We start from the raw sequence: 22,375 nt of genomic DNA, 5'->3' as shown, positions 1-22,375 counted from the left end.
TCACAACATGTTCCAGGGGAACTCAATCTTCTGGCAGATGTACTCAGCAGAGACTTTCCGTTGCCCAGGGAGTACGAATGGCGATTACACAGAGACATTGTTGCCAATGTTTTCGCACAATGGGGTTTTCCAGAGATCGATCTGTTTGCGACCCTGGAAAACGCTCAATGCCAAGATTACGTCTCCAGGTACCCCCAGAACCAATCAAAGGGGAACGGTCGCTGGATAACATGGTCAGGAAAATGTGTCTATGCTTTCCCCCCCGCCCGACTCCCCTTCTCAACAAGATTGTGCACAAAATGCACCAGGAACCAGTCACAATAATATTGGTGGCACCCATGTGGGCCAGCCAACTTTGGTTCGCTCATCTGATGGAGATGTCCCTATCTCCTCCAGTCAAACTGCCTTGCCCGTACAACATGTTGTCGCAAGACAAAGGGGAGACGCTTCACCCATGCCCGCAGACATTGAACTTAGCGGCCTGGCTCCTGAGGTCATAGAATTCGGACACTTGCAGTTCCCTCTAAGATGTATGGACATCCTCAGGGAGGCAAGGAAACCTAACACTAGATATTGCTATTCTAGTAAATGGAAACGGTTTATCATATGGTGTAACTGAACTATACCCAACTCATTTACTTGACTCAGGCCTAGTCTTCAACTCAATAAAAGTTCACCTAGCGGCACTTTCAGCATATACAACATCACAACAGAAAGTGTCATGCTGGAAGATACCAGTGATTAAGGCTTTCATGGAAGAGGTAAAAAGAATTCACCCTCCCATTTCTAACCCGGCTCCCGGATGGGACCTAAATGTGGTATCAACTAGGCTGATGGGAGCTCCTTTCGAGCCCATGCACAAAGCAAGTCTTAAGACCTCACCTTCAAGACTGCTTTTTTAATTGCAATCACCTCCATCAGGAGGGTAAGTGAACTGCAGGCACTCTCTATTCTAGATTCCTTCGTAACAGTTCACAAAGACAAGGTGGTTTTGCGCACTCACCCTAGATTTGCGCCTAAATTCATTTCCAAATTCCATGTGAAACGGTCAATAGAGCTACCAACGTTCTTTCAAAATCCCTCAAGCCTAGAGGGAAAGAACCCTGCACACACTGGATGTACGCAGAGCTGTCATGTTCTATATGGAAAGAACGCGTCCACTAAGGAAGATTAATCAATTTTACGTCTCTGTGGCCACAGGAAAAGGAGATGCAGTCTCCAAATCCACTATTTCTAGATGGATTGTCAATTGCATTACACTCTGCTACACCCTTGCTAAGAAGAGAGAACTGCCCTTCAAGCCTAGATAGAGCACATTTCACTCGAGGCACTGCGCCGTCCATAGGATTCATTGCAAATGTTCCCCTTGAATCCATTTGCAATGCGGCAACCTGGAGTTCTGTACACACCTTTTACAAAACACTATTGCCTAGACACTCATTCTAGGTCTGATTCTCAGGTGGGACAGACAGTACTAAGGCATCTTTTCACTACTGTTCCTTCTCACAACCCACCTCCAACTCCGGGTACTGCTCGCTAGTGTATGCACAGCATGTCATTCTAAGCAGATTAACAAACATCAGAAGACAATGCATTACTTACCGTAAAAGCATTTCTGATGGTTGTATCTGCTTAGATTCACATGCGCCCCCCCCTTAATACCCGTTCGGATGGAAGGAACATAGACGTCTTACTACTTTCTCTCTCTTTTCTGTACTCACTCACAATAGTCATAAGGCTCCCTCTTGGCAGAAAAAATACAATCAGAGGGAGCCCGACGTGTGAAGGATCTTGGGTACACAACATGTCATGTAGGGTAAGTGTTAAAGGCACACCCATGTCGACGTCCCCTTTTGATTCTCGAAAGACAAGATGCAATACCCTGCGGTTAGTACTTGATGTCGGACTATGCACCGCATGTGAATCTAAGCAGATACAACCATCAGAAATGATTTTACGGTAAGTAATGCATGTCATTTAGAGATATTAATAATGTGTATTTCATGAAGTTTGGGTGTTACAATTATATTGCTTCCTTCTGAAGAAGGCTTATTCTAACTATTTGTTTATTCAAGAAACCTTGAGTGTAAGAGTTTATTTGAATACTTGTAACTGTAAATCTCTGTGTAACTCCACTACAGCTTACAATGACCCATCTTGAGATAAGCCTTGCTGCTCAACACGCTACCAAAACTGTGTAGTACAAGCTTATACCAAAGTTTGGGTTTCCTATACCTGTAGTCTGAGTTGTTTGTAGTGTTCCCATAGGGTACTGCATACAAACTTTGCCTAACAGCAGCCAATGGGTGACCAATGCAGGCACTCATAAGTGCAGCCAACGGGTGGCGAATAAGTGCAAGAGAGGGGACTATATAGGGTTTCAGATACAGACCACAGGTGCAGGGGAGCCTAGAGGCAGTGCAGGATTGCAGCTGGACAGGCAGGGACCAGTGCTTGGATCAGGCGGGTGATCAGCAAGGGAGAGGAAGAGAGAAGGCAGAAGCAAAGAGAAACAACTTGAGAGAACCGAATATGGTTCTGTTTAAGTTTCAGGGAGGCAGGGAGGCTGTTCCAGCGGGAGACCCCAGCCGAAGAAAGACATCTGCCCCAATCTCGTTGCTTGGAAAAGGGACTGACCCTCAGAGAGTTGAAGGTGGAGGAGCGGAGAGCTCGAGGAGGAAGGTATTTCAGAAGAGAGAGTTGGGAGTAGCGTGGACCCAGGACCCAGAAAGCCTTGTGGAAAATGCAGAGGGTCTTGAACTTGATCCTTGCTGCCACTGGGAGCTGGTGAAGAGATTTCAGAGCTGGAGAGATATGATCCCTGGGCTTGAGGCCAAGGACAAGTCTCGCAGTCCTGTTCTGGATGAGTTGTAGAGGACGGAGAGTAGAGGCAGGAGGATTAAGAAAGAGACCGTTGCAGTAGTCCAGCCTAGAGAAGATCAGGGCTCTAGAGACAGTGAGTTTGTGGGGGGAAAGTGAGGAAGGGACGAATACCTTTGGAGAGGTGGAGCTGGTAGTTTGACTTCTTAGAGACGTCAGAGATGTGGGATCTCCATCTTACTGGCATTAAGGCAGAGATCATTGGTGGCACAGCACTCCTGAATTGCATGAAGACAGTCAGAAATGAGAGGAGGAGTAGAGGCAGCTGAGGGGAGCCTGAAGGAGAGCAAAGTGTCATCTTCATAGCACTGAAAGTTGGAGCAGAGGGTGACTATATGGTGGGCAAGGGGTACCAGGTATTGGTTGAACAGCCAGGGAGAAAGATTTAGACCCATGGTAGAGCGAGAGATAATAGAGAGGAAGGACCCAAGGGCCGCCAGGCCAGGGCCTGATCAGTGATACCCAGGTTTTCACGAAGCCGGTTGAGCAGGATGGCATGGTTGACCGTATCGAAAGCAGAGGGAAGATCAAGGAGAATGAGGACAGAAAGAAGGTTACAATCGAGGTTTGAGAGCAGGGCTGCAGGAATGTTCAGGGGAGCAGTTTCTGTGCGTCTGGCTGCTCTGTAGCCAGACTGATGGTCGTGGAGACATCACACCGATTCAGTGTGAAGGTTACGCTGGGAGGTGGGGAGATGGGGAGATGGACAGCTTTTCCAAGAATTTGCCCAGGAAAGGAGTAATGGAGATGGGGCGATAGTTGGCCAGACAGGGAGGATCGGCATAGTGTTTCTTAAGAAGGGGGTCCACAAGGGAGTGCTTCTAAGGGGGCTGCAAGGTTCCAGTGATGAAAGAGGGATTGCAAGAATTGGCCAAGGCTGGGGCGAGGGTGTTAATTTGGTCCTTGATGGTTTTGGAAGAACAGGGAAGAACCTGTTTTGGTGAGACTTTCATAGATCGGACTTGTCTAGAAACAATGTCAGGGGTGAACAAAGGAAAGCAGTAGGAGGCGAGGTGGCTGCTGAAGGGCCAGGAGAGGAGGAGGAAGCGGAGGAAGAGCAAGAGGAGGAAGAGGAGGAGAGAGGATTATTATTATTGGCCTAAACCCTCATAACACCTGGCATAAGACTATTTTAATGACAGTGTGCCCTTGGGTCTCATAGCTGAGGTCTGCTGTCCGGCAATGCTGCACTAGCTGCCCCCTCTGCAATTTCACCTTTGCTTGTGTATCCTGTAAAATGCTATGAAGTTGAATAGTTCACTAACTTTTTACCAAAATCCTCCTTTCCTATATTTTACCCTGAAATGTTTGATTTAGTGTGGCATTCTTTCTAGAGTCATTTTCAAATCTTTGGAGAAAATACCATGTTTGCTGGATTCATCACCTGGTCACAACCTGTGGCCTTTTTCAAGTTCTTTCTGTGCAGTGATACTAACTAATGCAGGTTATGGTTTTCACGAAAGGCAATATTTAATGCATCGTTACACTGTGCCTTTGCATCTTCCAGGGGGGCAGAACAGGAATTTAATATTTACATTTGGTCATTGTAATGTACCATAGGATTATTACCTGTACGTAGGTAAGAGCTCAAATGTGTTTTACCAAGTAATAATTGGTCCATGATCATTCTAATAGTGACTACCCCCTTCTCTTGCAGCAAACTGTGTGTGGCTTTGATCTGCTTCGAGCCAATGGGCATTCCTTTGTCTGTGATGTAAATGGATTCAGCTTTGTTAAAAACTCCATGAAGTATTATGACGACTGTGCCAAAATATTGGGGTAAGTCTGAATCCTGCCACCCCATTGGCCAGGCTTTTAAAGCAGTGTGTTTCATGGTACCATAGATGGGGTGTGTATGGGGGCCTTAGGATTGTGACAGTGTGGCCAACAGACTAATAGGTGGATTGCCGTTCCGATAGCCGAGTTTGGACACAGCACACCTTTTTCATGCACCAGTTTCACAATGATGCACTAATCTTCAGTGTACACGTAAGAAGTTATTATTAGACTCCCAGGCAGCTCATTATAGACGCCATGGTATTGCTGGTTCCCGCTGCCCAAGGCCTTTTGCCCTATACCTCTCCCAGGACTCGAGCTAAGAATTTGAATTGAGTTTTTTTTCTCCCTGTTTTAGCAAGTAAAAAAGTAATGTCCATTACCAATAGAAGTGTTTTGAAATGTTTTTTATAAGAGTAAAAATGATGTTGAAATGCTTCAAAACTGAACGTTTTAATATGCATGCATCTTTGCACCTAGTAATTCATTAAAAGGATAATTGTTAGCGTTGGGGCAGAATTCAATTTGTGTGCTTCACTTGACCCATTTTGTAGGCCCCATAAATATTTTGCTTTCTTTTTTGCCAATTTACCTGAAGTCACCCTAACACTGAAACCCTTTTCCTGATGTGTTTTGGACCCTTGTTGGGTCTGTCATGCCACAAGTATGATGGGGAGTGCGTTGGTGGAAACGATCATTTAGATTTGGCTTTGCAGAGGAGCATGTCATCCCTAGCTCCCGTCCCTCACCACATTCATACTGGAACAGCAAGAGAAGAGCCCTGGGTTTCATCCCAATACTGCATTGAGTGTATGAGAGACAATCTGCTCCCAGACAGCCGTACCGAATGTACCCTCGCACTGAGAGGGTGGAAAAATGTCTGCACACACCATTGGACATCACAGAGCTATAAGTGAAATCTGACGAAGGCAGAGTGACGTCATGAAGGAAAGATACCGAGACTCATGGAAACGATATGCAAATACTCAAAGAATGAAGATGTAACTCAAGTAAAAAGAGAAACATGCAATCAAATATGAAGACTTTTATAAAACTATCCCAATGTTTTTTAGACTCCAACTCTTAGTATCAGTCTGTATTACTCATGGAACCTTGGTAGAGTGGCAGAGCAATCAGGCTTATCTTAAGAGGAAAATGTGAACTGTAGTTAAGTACACTGCACCTAGTTAGTAATGCAATGAAAAGAAACACACATAAATGTACATTAAAATATATATTATATATACATAATAGTTACTTTAAAATAATTAGCACATTAATACAAAACACTTTAAAATACTTTTCAGAGGCCACTGCTTAGTTTGTAGTTGCTTGTGGTTACAATTGGTACAATTCTTACAGCTTTTGACACTAATGACAGTTCAACCATACTATCGGTAATAATGTGCACTGGAGCACCCACAAACTAATACGGTTACTGGATTTAGTTAGCACAATCACATAAGATGGTGACTTTTAGGAATTAAAACAGTTGGTTAGTACAATACTAGCAAAGCTTAAGGTTCTAGAGGCAGTTTCTTTGCACAGCAAGGCTTGTAAACTCCAAAACGCCACCCTAGCTAAAGGCAGTTCAGAGAGGTCTCAAAGTCTTGACAAGCAGTAGAACAACGAAAACTCTGGTGGATATTTTCTAGTCTCTAAGATGTAAGCAGATCCAACCAACATTGGGGACCCTGTTAATGGACTTGCTAAAGGAACACAAGCAGCAGCTTAGGTCGGAGTTAAGAGTGGGTGGCCCTGGACACCTACGTGCACTCGAACGATTTGGAGTGACTTTTCGGATTAAGATAAGCAATACTTTGTTCCCCACTGTACCTTTTGGTTTGAAGAAATGTTTGTGGCTGGAGTCTCTTTGATGTGGCAGCGCTGGACCCGACCTCCGGATTCCTTGGTCTGCTGACGAAAAGCAGGACAATGAACAGATCTTTCAGCAGCATTCTCGAGGGAGGACCTCTGGTGCGGATTTCAGTAGCTTCTCTGGTCACTCTGCAGTTTTGGCACCTTTTCTGTAGCACCAACAAAGGACATGATTCGCCCAGACAATCTTCTTCGGTTCCTGAAGTCCTGCACTCTGGTGAGGGGACTTGGACAAGTCAAGATTGTGTCTCAGGAGGTTCACCTAGTGCTCAGCAAAGACTTGGACAGATTGGCCTTTCCACAACGATGCACTTCAATTGGGTTGAAGGTCTCCTGGAATTGGGTTTCTGCAGCCCTAGAGAGGCACAGCACCGCGGGAGATGGCTCTGATTAAAGTTTGTCTTAGGACTGGTTGTTCACACCAGTCAAAGGGAAGGAGTCCTCTTAGGAGCTCCTCTGTCGTACAGAAAATGGGGTCAGGACAGCAGTGGTCGCATCACGGTGTTGCCAAGAGTCTGCAGGTGTTCCTGTTTGTCTTTTTCTTCGTTTACTTCAGTTTCCAGTGGTCGACTTGCCTTCCACCACCGGAACCTCACCTTTTATTGAGTTTCAGAACACACTCCTCTGCAATATCTCTCAGCAATTTGCACAAAGGTGCGTGCGACTGTCCAATCAGGACAGCCAGACCCCCAGTGGGAGCTGGTTCCATTCAGGCACTCAGACAGACAAAGAGCAGGGGAGTAAATAACTCCTTGCCCACTTCCTGCCTGCTCAGACACACTGGAGCCTAGGCGGGAACACCCAGGGGTTCCCGCCAAAGGCAAAACTCACACACACAGACCTCTCCCCCCAGAATGGTAAAAGGGCTAACAAAGAACAACCATGATAGAAATGGCAATAAAAGAAAGGCGCCACCAAGTTAGAACTTGGGTAGCCCTACTGTGCACAACCGTGACTGTGAATACAGTCTGCAGTAACAAATAACACAATAGTTGGTAGATCACGTGCACTGCCAGCAGCCATGACTAAAGGGCTGTCTAGGTGACTAAAAAGTCACAGGAGCAGAGAGAAGGGGCGTACTAAGTATCCTCTCGGCACTCCACATAAGGTCGTGTGCCAATCGCTCAGAATATAAAGTTTTAGGAGAGATACAAAGTATCCCCCCGATCCTTAAGATCAGTAGAAAATAAGGATAAAGAAAGAATCTCAAAGGACAACCTGAAGGGTTCCCAGCGACACTGCCCATAAGGAGCCATGCTGCACAAGTAAAATACAGATGCCTTAAAAGAGATACAGAGGAAAGTAGACTCCATAGGACAGTTAAATACAGAGAACAGAGTTCCAAAAGACAGAGCCTGTAAGAATGAATGAATGGAAAAAGGCTCCACTCATTCAGGATTAAAGGGAAGAGGTCCAGCAATTTCCTGTCGTCAGATGGGATTCCTCAGAAATTTTATAATGTTATACTTAATGAAACCTTTCCCTATAGGAGGAAACTACACAGCAAGCCCCATAGGGCATGTGAAGCCCTTCACATGTGCAGTCCCTCTACCGCCTCTGGTCCTTTTAGGCCCTAACCAATGAGGCGGCAGGGCCTAGGCTCCACCCCAGGCAGCCATCTTCAGATATTTAACTATGGTCCTACTGAACAGGGGAATCCTCGCGAGCTTTCTGAGCTTTATTCACTTCATCTAAAATCATATTTTACTCAACCTAGTGTAGTTGCTTTCCCTGTATTGCGACTGCTTTCACTGGCTAGTGTTCCTGGGCTCAGGTCACTCTTTTTTTCTCTCCTAAACGTCGAGTGTTGGTCTGCCTTGCTTCACCTCATGGCAGAGTCAGAAATGCGGTTCCATGACTTAAAATAGTGGCAAAAATGCTGTGGGTTTGCCGCCACAATCATGTAAACGATGCTGGGGACACCCCTCAACCCCCGGACCCATTATACCATTTAAGGGGAGCAGAGGACACCCCCGCAACCCCTGCTCACCTTAAATGGTTTAATGGGGTACACATTTACTAGGTAAAACCACAGCATTTTTGCTGCGATTTTAATTTTTTTTAACCAGCAACATTTTTGCCACGTTTTTATTACCCGATACCAGAAATGCAGGCTGCCAAGGAGAAGACCTCCTTCTTCAGGGACTGCAGCAAATGTGGCAAGAGTGTAATTTCTATTGGAGACCCTCACAAATATTGTATCTACTGCCTCTACCCTCATGAAATTCAGTGCTGAAATATTTATCGGACCTTCTCCAAAAAGACTCTGGAGGACAGTCCTAGAAAACTCCTGCTACCTCTAGAAAGCAGGCAAATGTCTTCTGAGGAAGAATCTTCAAAGACTGCACCTTCAACTTCCACCAGGCACACTGAGAAGCAAGCTCCGAAGAGGAGAGCTTCATCAGTGGATAGGACAGAGTATCCACCCTCCAAGGCAAAGAAGAGGAGTGACAGTCCATGCTGGGATCTGAAAAAACTCTGAGGCACTGCAAAAGGGGATCTTCATAAGAAAGGTAAAGAATTTAAATCTTAATCTTTCACAGGGGCATCGTCCATGCTTAGATACGGTTCGCCATCAACAAGCAGCCTCCCGCCATCAAAAACGCCTGGACCATCGACGGAAAAATCATCGTCGACCAAGAAATCCATTACCTCGTTGATGAAAACATCATCGTCAAAGGAGTCGTCGATGAAGCACACATCCATGTAGAATTAATCCACAGAGCATGCGTTCACGAAGACAGTCATCGACAGAAACCCAAAAACAACAGCAAAAGGCCCATCAACTGGCACTCCATCGTCCACGGCAGCGGGCATCAAGGTGCCTCCTGTGCAAGTAATACAGCCAGAGGATGCACTAGGTAAACTGGATTCGCAGACGCCGCAGATAGAGTGCTTAAAAGGAACGGCACAGTTGTCCCCTGTAACAAATGGCAGAATTGCCAGACATCCTGCAGGAGGTGTTTTCAGAAGGAGAGGAGCCGCAACCAGTACAACCTAAGAAGCATAGTCCACACTGGCAACCAGTCATGGAAGACACTGCAGATCCCTTCGACCCGGCTCTGATGCAAACTATGCACATAATAATGGAGGAGATTTAGAGGAGACCAAGAGCAAGGCTGCTTGCTCCTCAACCAAGTCAAGAAGAGGGCAGACCCTCACAGCAGGTGCACGGCAGGGCACGCTAGAAGCAGCTACCCCAGGGCCTGCTTTCCACACCATTCACCACTCAGACAACGTTTGTCTGTCGGCAGTCGCCAGGGATGGCAATCGCAGTACAGTGGGTCTCCCTCCCCGCCTAGGTCCTCTCTTCAAAGAACCTGGGAACCCAGAGCGCCATCCACCATCACTGCCCCTGAATGGACTGACAACCCCACGGAAGACCCAAGGGAACCAGGGAGTTTTTGGACAAGGAAACATGTGGCGAAGAACCAGGTGGGGATGAATTGACACAAGATATAGCCGACACGGACCCAGACGATTGGGAATCTGTCATCGTAACGTAGAAGAAGCAGGACTCTCCAGGGGGAGCCTCCCTCCGAATGATATTATATTATTTCACTCTATTATTGAAAAGTCGGGGGAGATCTTTAAGATTCAAGTAGCCTCAGAAGAAAAGCCATCAGTCCTCCATGAGCACAGAGACAAGAGATCCTGGACAGTAACCACAATCCCAATATTAGATGCTATTTGGGAAGCGGGGGAAAAGATTCTGGCCACCCCTCTCTCCATGCCAGCACTAGTGGCAAGGCCAAACAAAAAATATAAGGCTCCCGATTCAGCACTGGTGTAACTAAGAGGTCACCCTAAGCCTGACTCCGTGGTCACAGTTGCAGTGAGAAAAAGACTGTAAAATCCAGTTTCCCCGCTCACAGCTCCACCTGATAAGGAGGGACGCAAACTGGAGGCAATGGGTAGAAAAGTCTCAGCGGCAGCTTCATTGGCTGTAAGGGCTAGTAACGCCATGGCGATGATGGCCAGGTTGGACAGAGAACTTTGGCTCCGCATGTCGTGTCTAGTGAAGCACCCGCCGGATGAATTCCAGGAGGAGGCTAAGGTCATAGACACAGATGGGGAGGCTGTCTCGGACCACATGATAGATGCCTCAGTGTTCGCAACCCATTGTTGCTTTAGACAAATGGCACATGCCACAGTCTTGTGGCGCATGCCTAGATGAAGGCCACTAGCTTTAGACCGCAGGTACAGGCTCAAATTTTAGACATGCCAGTGGATGGCCAAGAACTATTTGGGAAGGAAATCGATGATCACTTGAAAGGCATCAAGTCGGACACGGATGCTGCTATAGCTATACATTCCCTAAAAGACAAAGAAATGGAGCAACGCCCTTTTCGCTCCTTTCAGGTCTCCAGCTCCAAATACAGAACGTACAGCAGATCTTTTCAAGGGCAGGCACCAGTATCGGCTACTACCAAACGGGAGGCAGATATCAGCAGAGCTCCACAAGAGATCAACGCCAAAGAGACAAGAGGGGATTTGGCCATGGCATAGGCCAGACCAAGAAAAAATGGACTCCAGGACAACAGGCCTTCTGCATTGCACCCCGGTGGGAGAACACATAACCCAACACCTGGGGCAGTTGGACACCATCACTTCAGACAAATGGGTACTATAGGTGGAAAAAGGGGGCCACACCATAGAATGCATACAGCGACCTCTGTCGCAATCTCCACGAACGAGGAACGCACTCTTGCTGGAACAAGCGTGGGCAGAGGTCTACAAGCTATAGCAAAAGGCAGTGATTGAGCGAGTCCCACTTTAACAAAAAAGGAAGGAATTTTACTCGCACTTCTTCCCGATAGAGAAAAAGAATGGACAGTGGTGCCCGATACTGGACCTAAGGACCCTTAACAAATTATTTTGTCGCCTCAAATTCAAAATGAGGCAACCCCCTCCTCCTCTCCCCCCCCCCCCACTGATGCCTCCACACGGGTAATTTCCTGGCCACAATGGATCTAGAAGATGCCTACTTCTATGTGCCCATCCATCCGTCCCACAGGCAGTTTCTTCAGTTCTCTGTTGGCTAACCACTCTTCCAATTCAAGGTGCTCCCCTTTGGGCTCAAGTCCACACCGAGAGTCTTCACAAAATGTCAAGCTCCATTTGCCGCCCATCTTAGACGATCAGGGTAAATGTTTTTCCATACCTAGACGACTGGCTCATAAAGGGCGTTTCCCTGAGAGCATCGTTGGAGGCACTGGAGCAGACGACAGCTCTGCTTCAAAATCTAGGCTTCTCGATCAATGAAAACAAGTCCTCTCCCGTACCAGCACAAATCTCCATCTTACTGGGGCAGATCTAGTTATTCGACTCCCAAGGGTTGGCCATCTCCATACGGGGTGACGACAATGCAAAGTCTTGTTGCATGGTTCCAAAGAAAAATAAGCTCCACTGTAAAACAATACAAGGCCAAACAAAAATATAAGGCTCCCGATTCAGCACTGGTGTAACTAAGAGGTCACCCTAAGCCTGACTCCGTGGTCACAGTTGCAGTGAGAAAAAGACTGTAAAATCCAGTTTCCCCTCTCACAGCTCCACCTGATAAGGAGGGACGCAAACTAGAGGCAATGGGTAGAAAAGTCTCAGCGGCAGCTTCATTGGCTGTAAGGGCTAGTAACGCCATGGCGATGATGGCCAGGTTGGACAGAGAACTTTGGCTCCGCATGTCGTGTCTAGTGAAGCACCCGCCAGATGAATTCCAGGAGGAGGCTAAGGTCATAGTGACAGATGGGGAGGCTGTCTCGGACCACATGATAGATGCCTCAGTGGACGCAACCGATTGTTGCTTTAGAGAAATGGCACATGGCACAGTCTTGTGGCGCAGGCCTAGATGAAGGCCACTAGCTTTAGACCGGAGGTACAGGCTCAAATTTTAGACATGCCAGTGGATGGCCAAGAACTATTTGGGAAGGGAATCGATGATCACTTGAAAGGCATCAAGTCGGACACGGATGCGGCTATAGCTATAAATTCCCTAAAAGACAAAGAAATGGAGCGCCGCCCTTTTCGCTCCTTTCAGGTCTCCAGCTCCAAATACAGAACGTACAGCAGATCTTTTCAAGGGCAGGCACCAGTATCAGGCTACTACCAAACGGGAGGCAGATATCAGCAGAGCTCCACAAGAGATCAACGCCAAAGAGGCAAGAGGGGATTTGGCCATGGCATAGGCCATACCAAGAAAAAATGGACTCCAGGACAACAGGCCTTCTGCATTGCACCCCGGTGGGAGGACACATAACCCAACACCTGGGGCAATTAGACACCATCACTTCAGACATATGGGTACTATAGGTGGAAAAAGGGGGCCACACCATAGACTGCATACAGCGACCTCTGTTGCAATCTCCACGAACGAGGAACGCACACTTGCTGGAACAAGCGTGGGCAGAGGTCTACAAGCTATTGCAAAAGGCAGTGATTGAGCGAGTCCCACTTCAACAAAAAAGTCCATACCTATACGACTGGCTCATAAAGGGCGTTTCCCTGAGAGCATCGTTGGAGGCACTGGAGCAGACGACAGCTCTGCTTCAAAAACTAGGCTTCTCGATCAATGAAAACAAGTCCTCTCCCGTACCAGCACAGATCTCCATCTTACTGGGGGCAGATCTAGTTACTCGACTCCCAAGGGTTTGGCCATCTCCATATGGGGTGACGACAATGCAAAGTCTTGCTGCATGGTTCCAAAGAAAAATAAGCTCCACTGTAAGACAATACAAGTCCGTCCTGGGCATGATGTCCTCCTGTATCTTCCTCATGCCCAATTGCAGGCTGATAATGAGACCGCTGAAGGAGGAGCTGGACAAGTAATGGGTCCAACACAGCGGATCATGGGAGGACATCTTGCACCTCACGCCAACATTCCACAAGGCCTTGAAATGGTGGGCCAAGGGATACCAATCTGCAACAAGTCAGTCCTTTCCAGTTACACTCATCCATTCTACTCTTAGCCGGGTGTGGTCACAAGAATCTTGCCTGCACATAAATTTGCTCGAACTCTGGGCCATCCGATGGGCACTGAGATCTTTCCCACCAGTACTCACTGGGCAGGTGATGACAGTGCAGACGGACTACACAAACAAACAAGGGTTGCAAAATCCAGCATCTTGTCAGTAGAGGCTCACAGACTTTTGAATTGGACATTGCATGAAGGGATCCACATGAGAGCAAAACACCTTCCCGGGAAGGACGACTTTCTGGTGGTCAAGCTCAGCAGGCAATTCTTGCAATCCCATGAATGGGAATTGAGCGATCAGGAGCAGGACACGCTGTTCCGCAGGTGGGGGAAGCCCCAGAATACTATTTGCAACGTCCGAAAACAGCAAATGCTATCCATTCAATTCCAGGTACCCGGAGAAATGTTCCTGGGGTGGGGGGGTGCATTCTCGGTGGACTGGAGGGGGAAGTTCCTCTACAGCTTCCCACCGACACCTTTGATACCGCGGGTGCTCCGCAGAATGACCAACCAACCATGCATCATGATAGCCCCGACATGGGCACGTCAGATCTGCTACACTGCACTCCTTAAACTGGCACAGGATATCCCCATCCGTCTCCAATCACATCCACGCCTACCGTTTCAGCACTGGGGCAAGTTGCTACACCGCGACCCAGCCAGTCTGTCTCTCGGGCTGGTTCCTCAGCTGCAACGATTCCACTACCTTACACTAGACCCAGAGGGCTGGGGCATACTCCAAGCAGCCAGGGCTCTGTCCACAAGGCGAACATATGCCAAAAAGTGTAAGCTGTTCAAGGTGTGGTGCGCAAGTACGAGTACAGCTCCTCTCTCCGCATCAGTTGAACCCATCGTGCCTTCTCTATTACAGTTGGTAAAAAGGGGATTAGTGCACTCACCCATCAACGTTCACCTTTCGGCCATCTCCGCTTGTACTGCGCAGCCTCATCAGAGCTCTCTGGTCTTGGATCCTGCAGTAAAATCCTTCATGAAAGATTTGATGCACACCCTTCCCAGAGAAAGAAAAGCCATCTCTTCCTGGAGTCTTAACACAGTTCTGGCATCACTGATGAGAGCACCATACGAGCCGTTCCAGAGATGTGACATAGAGTTCCCGTCTTGGAAGACAGCCTTTTTAGTGGCCATCTCGTCAGCCAGACGCATTGGGAAATTGCAGGAACTTTCCATCGAACCGCCATTTACCATCTTTCAGAATGATAGTCCTCCTCCGACCTCATCCTAGATTCAGCCCTAAGGTCATGTCTGAGTCTATACTGTCAGAGTGGATCGTATTAGCTACATTCTTCAGCAATCGTACAAGGGCAGCTGAGCAAATGCTGCATTCACTGTGCGTGGCTAGAACACTAATATTCTACATGCAAAGGACAAAACACCTTAGGGCCGCCAAGAGGCTTTTCATCGTGTTTGCAGCACTTAATAAGGGTCAATGCATTTCCAAACAGGATATGACACGTTGGGTCTACAACTGCATCGCTCACTGCCACCAATTAAGAAATGGTCCATGCCAACAGCACACTCCACCAGGGCAAGAGCAGCTTCGGCAGCGTTCTAAGCAGGGGTCTCTACATATGTTGTGCGGCCACATGGAGTACGCTCCACACATTCGCCTGACACTACTGCTTGGAAGAGGACAGCAGAAGGGAAACTGCAATAGGACAGGCAGTGCTTCAACGCCTATTTTTGCAAGTAAGGCAGAATTGGCCTAACGTTAGTTTAATGTTCTCTCCTTTTCCCGCCTTCCTGTTGCTGGTGTAACTGTACATGTACTGTTCTAGGCTCACTTTCTCCAAGTGAGTTTTTCTACCATTATGTTTAGCTTTACAGTAATAGATAGATATAGCAGCAGTGTAGTTAAGTATCAAGAACTGCCCGACAAATAGCCATGGTGTCCACACCTATGAATTTCCTTTATTAAATGTGCTGTGGAAAGCCAAAAATGCTTACACAAAATGCTATACACAAACGTCTTGCTATCTGACACGTTCATACTAATTTTGACTGCTTGGTATTCTATTCAAGCATGTGAAACTATTAAAGATCCAATGATGGAGAAGTCTTAGTTATTTACCTGTAACTGTATTTCTCCAGCATTGGTATCTTTCATAGATTCACATGCGCCCACCCTCCTCCCCTGGGGAGTGGCTGCTCCGTAACCATTCAGTCATCAACTATTGGCCTACATGGTGCAAACTCTGATGATTGGCTGCCTGGGGTGGAGCCTAAGCCCTGCCACCTCATTGGTTAGGACCAAAAGAGGTGGAGCTACTGCACAAGTGAAGGCCTACACAGGCCCTATGGGGCTTGCTGTATAGTTTTTTCCCATAGGGAAAAGTTAAATTAAATATACAATTATTTAAATTACAGAGGATTCTGACGGGGAATATTCAAGCATATGAATCAATGAAAGATACCAATACTGGAGAAATACAGTTACAGGTAAATAACTAAGACTTAGGTTGGGTACCTGACCTGTGATCAATAGTGAAGTCAAAGCTGTGGAGTTTATGGACCACCTGAGCAATTTGGGGTTTTCTCCTTTCACATCTGCATCAGCCACCTTAATGGTTGGTGGCCAGTTTGAATCCTGAAAGTAGTTCCATAGAGATGACCTGAATTTCCTCATGGCCCATACAATAGAAAAATATTCACGTTTAGCTGTGGCCCCCCTGGTTTCCCTATATTTTAGTTTTCAACTAATAAAGCAGATGGGGTGCCCCCGGCCTTTGCTATCAAATTGACTCAAGACTGCTCCTATCCCTGTGTTGGAAGCATCAGTCGGGACGAAGAAGGCCTGAGTATAATCTGGAGCGCTCAGCACTGGTGCTTCACAGAGGGCGTCTTTTAGCCCCTGCAAGACTTTATCCATGGTACTCATTCCACTTGACCTTTTTAATAATAATTTAGCATTTATATAGCGCTACGAACCCTCGGGTATCTAAGACTGATTATTTTTACCCACAGTGTGTGGTGCTCATTTATCGACCTCGAAAGGATGAAAGACTGAGTTTGGCCCTGCCAGTATTCAAACCTGTATCAGCAGGCTCTGCACAGATGTCAAAGCAAGCGCTCTACTCGCTGTGCTATCGGACTGACTTAGGGTACTTATGAGAGGATACAGTACTCGGAGGAGAAGATATGGTCCCATAGTTCTCAATGAAGTTCGTGCAGTAACCATTAAGCCCTAAGAAGGCTCTTACTTGAGTTTGAGTAGTTGGAGTGGTCCAGTCTTGTACAGCCTGTATTTTGCTGGGTAAGGGCCTTATTTCCAACTCCTCCTACGTCATGACCAAGGTAGACTACTTTACTCTGACCAACGTGGCATTTACTTGTTTTGATGGTCAGATTGGCCTTTTTAAGGGCCTGCAACACATGCCCCAGGTGGTTCAGATGTTCTTTCGAGGTAGGGCTGAAAACTGCAAGGTCATCCAAGTATGCCATGCAGAAGTTCTCTAACCCATTCAGAACATGGATAACCATTCTCTGGAATGTGGCAGGTGCATTCTTTAAGCTGAAGGGCATGACCGTAAACTGTTTTAAGCCTTCTGGAATTGAGAATGCTGTCTTTTCCTTGGACTGGCCAGTCATGGCAATCTACCAATAACCACTTGTCGGGTCAAAAGTACTTGAATTGGGCTGTCACAATCTCCCTACTGTTGACGTGGTTGTGAAGGTCTCTGCATCATGGGGCATATTTTATGGTCCTGCCCGTGCATCAAGGGCTTCTGGCAGGCGATACATCACAACATCAAAGAAATAGGGGGGGGGCTAAAGTTCATATGGCGCCCCTTGAGATGCTATTCGGGGCCCAACATGAAGACTGACACGAAGAGCATACTACCCGGGCTCTCATACACTCGATACTCTTTACAGTGCAGAAATCCCTGTTCCTGGCATGGAAAGATCCTTGCCCACCCTCTTTAGCCACATGGGAATCCCTCGTGTCTAAAATGTGCTACATGGAGCGGGGTGCCCTCAGGCGGCAGACCAAAATGCCCCAGGCGGCTAGCTACTTGGGGACAGTTGAATCATTCTTAGGATTAACGCTTACACATAAAGGCTAACCCACTCAGCTAGAGGGTCACCCATTCAATAAGGCTTTTGGGGCAGGGGGCCAGGGACGAGGACACAACCTTGTGGGGCAAGAGGGGCATTGTGATGGCGTGCACACATATTGGGTTACCATCTCAGAATTGCCACCGATTGTATTTTATTTTACATAGATCCATAAGCTTACTTAGTTGGGGAGCATGGGGTGGAGAGCAAAATGGGTGGGAAATGGCAGGGGATCAAGACCAGTTGTGTTGACATGGCTTTAAACTAATCTGTAAATTTGGTCGGTAGACAGTCTTACCTTTGTTATGAGAACCGGCTTATGTGGACTGTTCGCTTGTTGCCCTACTGCATTGGTTTAACAGATGGGTTCTTTACCTATTGGTCCCAATGCCTGGGCGATAAATGGACACTGATGCTCCATAGTACCGTAAAAATGCACTGACAACGTCAATGGTCTTGATGTGTTTGCTTTTGTTGTTGAAAAACGAATAAAACGAGTTTAAAAAAGAAAAGTACTTGAGGAATTTTTCTGAGCCCAGCTTACCCACCAGTGCATCTGTCCTTGGCAAGGAATAGGCATCAGTCTTGGTAACTGCATTTAATGCTCTAAAGTCCACACAGAATCTACGTTCCTTAGTTCCTGCCTTTGACACTAACACAGCTGGGCTAGCTCAGGGACTTGTGGAACGTTCAATCACTCCTAGGTCAAGGATCTTGTTGACCGCTTCTTCTTTAATGTGGTTCCTAACATTATCTGACGTTCTGTAACCCCTGCTCTTAACAGGGACACTATCACCGGTGTCCATGTCATGTTGGCCCAAAGGGGTCAAGCATGGTGTAAGTGAGGACAGAGGGGCGCAAAGTGAGTTAACAAATCTTTGCACTCCTCCTGTTGCTGCATTGTCTTCTACTGACCCATCTGAAGGCTGTCCCCTTAAAACATCTGGGAGAGGTTCACTCTCTTCCTCTTCTTGATCAGATGCTAGGTGCAAAGCTCCTATCTCCGGTCTGGAAACAAGCCTTCAGACGATTGGCAGAGTCCAGAGGTGGTCCGGTGTCGAACGGACAGAAAGGAAAGTCCAAAGAAGCAACTCCCTGCGAACCGGAAGGCTGAGGAGCATGGGAAGCAGAAGTTCAGCCACCAGGAGAGACGCTGCCCCTGTGTAGTCAACGCAGACAAAGGCAATTGAGAAACGGCGTGGAAACCATGTGGCTGACATCAATGGTGTTTCTAGTTTATTTTTTGTGGCCCTCTTTGGATGGGTTATTAGTGGAATTCTTTTTCCCATCCTTATTGTGCTTGTTCCCCTCCTCCTCCTTGTGAGGAGCCCCAGAAGCATTATGAGTGGGCCTGTTGACTACCCACAAGTCGGCAGCAAGTGCTGGCTTCTTGGGATCTAGTTCTTTAGAGTCAGCAAGGTCCTGTCGCAATTCTGGGGAACAGACATCACACATGTTGTTCAGCATTAAGAGATTCCTCAGGCCCTCAATCAATCTAACTTTGTGGCCTTCAATCCACCCATTAAAGGTTGTCAGGGATTCACAAACCCAGGTTGCCCACAACATTCCATCACTTCTTGTACTCTCTAATCTTTTTCAGATATTGGGCAGTGATAGGCAGTACCCTCTGGGACCACTACACACAACTCTGACTACAGGTGTACGCAAAACCAACCTTTGGTATAAGCTTGTACTACACCGTTTTGGAAGCGTGTTGAGCAGCCAGGCTTATCTCAAGAGGGGGCAATGTGAGCTGTAGTGGAGTTACACAGAGATTCACAGTTAGAGGTATTCAAATAAACACTTACACTGAAGGTTTCTTACATAAACAATCATTAATCAGTCAGTTAGAATAAGCCTGCTTCAGAAGGGAGCAATAAAATAGTAACACACAAATACACTTCAATACTGTTCACTCTTAGTTTCTAAAACAGTACAGACCTTGTTGGGATGGCCCACAGACACAACCTACACCCACAGGTGACTTCAATAACTAGGGTCCTGGGGACATTAATATCTTACTGTTGGCATTTAGAATACTCTTAGAAGTTGGTAAACGGCAAAGGTTATTAGAACAAGAGACCACACATATTCTTAAGCAGGCAAACACTTTTGGATCCCTCAAGAAGAGTCCTACCATTCCATAGGCTAAGCCAAAGTCAATGGGAAAAATTCTTGTATAGGATGAAGCACTTCTGGTAAGTAAATGGACAAGTCTTTGCACAAGTTCTTTGTTTTTTTATTCTTGTGTTTAATCATTTAAGATTTTTACAAGTACAGTAAAAGAAGTAGAATCCTTTGTGCTACAAAATCCACTTGCTCAGAAACGTTGAAGAAAAGAGGAATCACGAGGCTGGTGGTTCCAACATAGTCGTTCACTGTATAGTCTTTGTTAGGGCTATTTCTAGCAATTTAGCTGTCGCCATAGTCCATCTGGCACTTTCACCTGCCATTAGGCGGCTCCAGAAAATGTCCTCTTCGACGATGGTAGAATCTGCCAAAAGTGGTGACAAGTATGCAGCTCTCTCCTTACTCATTTGCGGGCACGACATGAGCAGGTGTCTTACAGTTTCTTGTTCATCAGGAGTCTCACATAATCGACACTGATTCGAGCCCGCCGATAATCTAATGACCAAGATTTGTCTTTGATAAAAATAAGAATCAAATGTAGGGCCACAAGCTGAGTAGACTTGTGAGTTGTAGAAGTTGCAAGCACTCTATAGTAAGAGATAAGTTCTCTCAGACTTTTTTACAGTACCTTAGAAATGAAGAAAAAGGTGCAGCTGAAGACTTCTGTTCCTTCCAAGCTCTGCAGATCTCTCTCTTCCTGGACCTCAGTCATGGGAACAAGAGTGAGGACGTTGGGGGGGACTCCTGTAATGAACTGGGACGGTCAAAACTCGCAACCGGCAAACTTCACTTTCATTGGCTGTTCAGTATTTCATCTCGTTGCGTCTACCACAAATAGCAACACCACAGTTCCTGGCTGTCCAGATGGACTTGCCTTGCTTCTGGGGTCCTGCACTCTGTTGAGGGGGCTCAGGCTTGGTCAGTCCTACTTCCTGGGAGTCCGGAGGATCTTCCTGAAGCACTAGGTCAGCTTAAAAGCAACACACACAATCTGCTGCTCCTCTCCCTGGTTATACGGTTTCCAGCAGCAACTCTTTGGAAATTCAACCAGCTCCGAGATGGATGTCCAGGTGGCTTACTTTGGAGTCGATTGGTCTGTCCAACTCAAGGGGAGAAGTCGTCCGTGCAGGGGCTTCTCTGTCGATTCGAACTTGGCGTTTTGTCACTGCAGCAGGGCTTCACCGGGCAAATTTGGGTCTCCTAGGAGGCTAAGCACAGGGAGTTTCGGGCACCTGCCTCACTTCCTGCCTACCCCAGACACCCTGGAGCCAGAGGCGGGCTTCACTCGTGAATGCCGCCAAAGGCAAAATGAACTAAGAGACCAAACCTGGAAGAAGCCATGGGGTGGCTTGACACGCAAAGCTGCCCCCAGGAGTCGGACATCCAGATGGGAGAAGGAGAAGGAAGAGATAAGTAATCCACAGAGGGGGCACCAGAGGGTGTCGCAGTTTAAGACTATGGGACTTGATTATTGTAATTGATGTAGCTTACGGGCTGGTATGATTATGTTGGAATGAGACATGGTCCGTGAGCACTGAGACTTTTGCCTGGCTAGGGAGGCTCGCAGAGCTAGTCCTCATACCCCCATTTATAGTAGTTTAGGTAGGTTACCGGTAGTCCAGTGACACCCTGCCGGGATTCTGTCTTCAACACACCGAGGCAGTACCAAAAGCAGGGTCGCCTGAGATCCAGGGATGGAGCTGGGCATTTGTTGGGTTTGGGGAGTGTGGGGGGGGGGGGGTAAGGGTGGTGTGTGGGGGTTTGTTGTTGGGTGGAAAAGGGAGGGGGGAATTTGTTTTGGGCGGGTGGGGAATGAGCCAAGGAGGGAATATTAATAGGCGGGTGGGAGGACGGAGAGCAAGGGCAGGATATTGTATGCATGGCGTCGGGGTGCCTTAGAGTGGTTACCTGGAATGTTAGGGGCCTCAACAGTTATTTGAAGCGCAATAAGGTTATGATGTACCTGAAAAGGATGAGGGTGGACATAGCATTATTGCAGGAGACCCACCTCACCAGGGAGAAACTGGAGGTGCTTAAAAGAAAGTGGAGAGGGAGTATAGAGGGCGCCACATACTCTTCTTGCGCAAGAGGAGTTATCACCTGAGTAGCACCCCACGTGCCGTTCCAGATGCTTCAGTCCACGGGAGACCCGGAAGGCAGACTGATCGTTGTTAGGGGGATTTTGGAAAACCGAGAAGTTAGTATTGTAAATTTATATGCCCCCAATCAGGACACAGCGGCCTACTTTCGGACCCTGTATGGTAAGATTAGCCCCCTACTGGGTGGCGGGATCCTAAGGGGAGGTGACTTTAATTGTGTATTGAATCCTAAGCTGGATAGATCAGGCAATAAGCTAGACAAGCCCACCCCGGCTGCAAAGGTGTTAAGGGCCCTCTTGAGTGACTTCGATCTTGTGGATGTCTGGAGGCATCTGCACCCAGCAGATAGGCAATACCCACACTATGCAGCACCACATGATCTGCACACAAGACTGGACTACGGGTTTGTTGCTGCTGATCTGGTAAGCGGGATGAGGGGTGCGGAATATAAGGCCAGGGTGCTCTCAGACAACTCCCCTCTGGTTCTGGAGTGGCAACACCAACCCCCTAGAGCGTGGATTCCGACGTGGAAGCTCAGAGCCGAGGCCCTGCAGGATTCAGGATTCTG

The 22,375-nt window shown here is 47.3% G+C and overlaps 1 protein-coding gene across 14 annotated transcripts in view; it reads left to right on the top strand.

The window, feature by feature from the left end:
• PPIP5K1 (diphosphoinositol pentakisphosphate kinase 1) overlaps positions 1 to 22,375 on the top strand; it is a 1,113,174-nt gene that overhangs the window by 318,796 nt on the left and 772,003 nt on the right. For all 14 annotated transcript variants that reach the window (XM_069625171.1, XM_069625166.1, XM_069625170.1 and 11 more), the window contains exon 9: positions 4,538 to 4,659. In XM_069625171.1, the coding sequence (XP_069481272.1) occupies positions 4,538 to 4,659 (122 nt within the window). The remainder of the gene's footprint in view (positions 1 to 4,537; positions 4,660 to 22,375) is intronic.

This window comes from Ambystoma mexicanum, chromosome 11 (genome assembly GCF_040938575.1).
Source record: "Ambystoma mexicanum isolate Mex_15411 chromosome 11, UKY_AmexF1_1, whole genome shotgun sequence".
Lineage (NCBI taxonomy): Eukaryota > Metazoa > Chordata > Amphibia > Caudata > Ambystomatidae > Ambystoma > Ambystoma mexicanum.
Note: the sequence above shows the minus strand (reverse complement) of the source record. Positions and strands in the feature narration are given on the sequence as shown.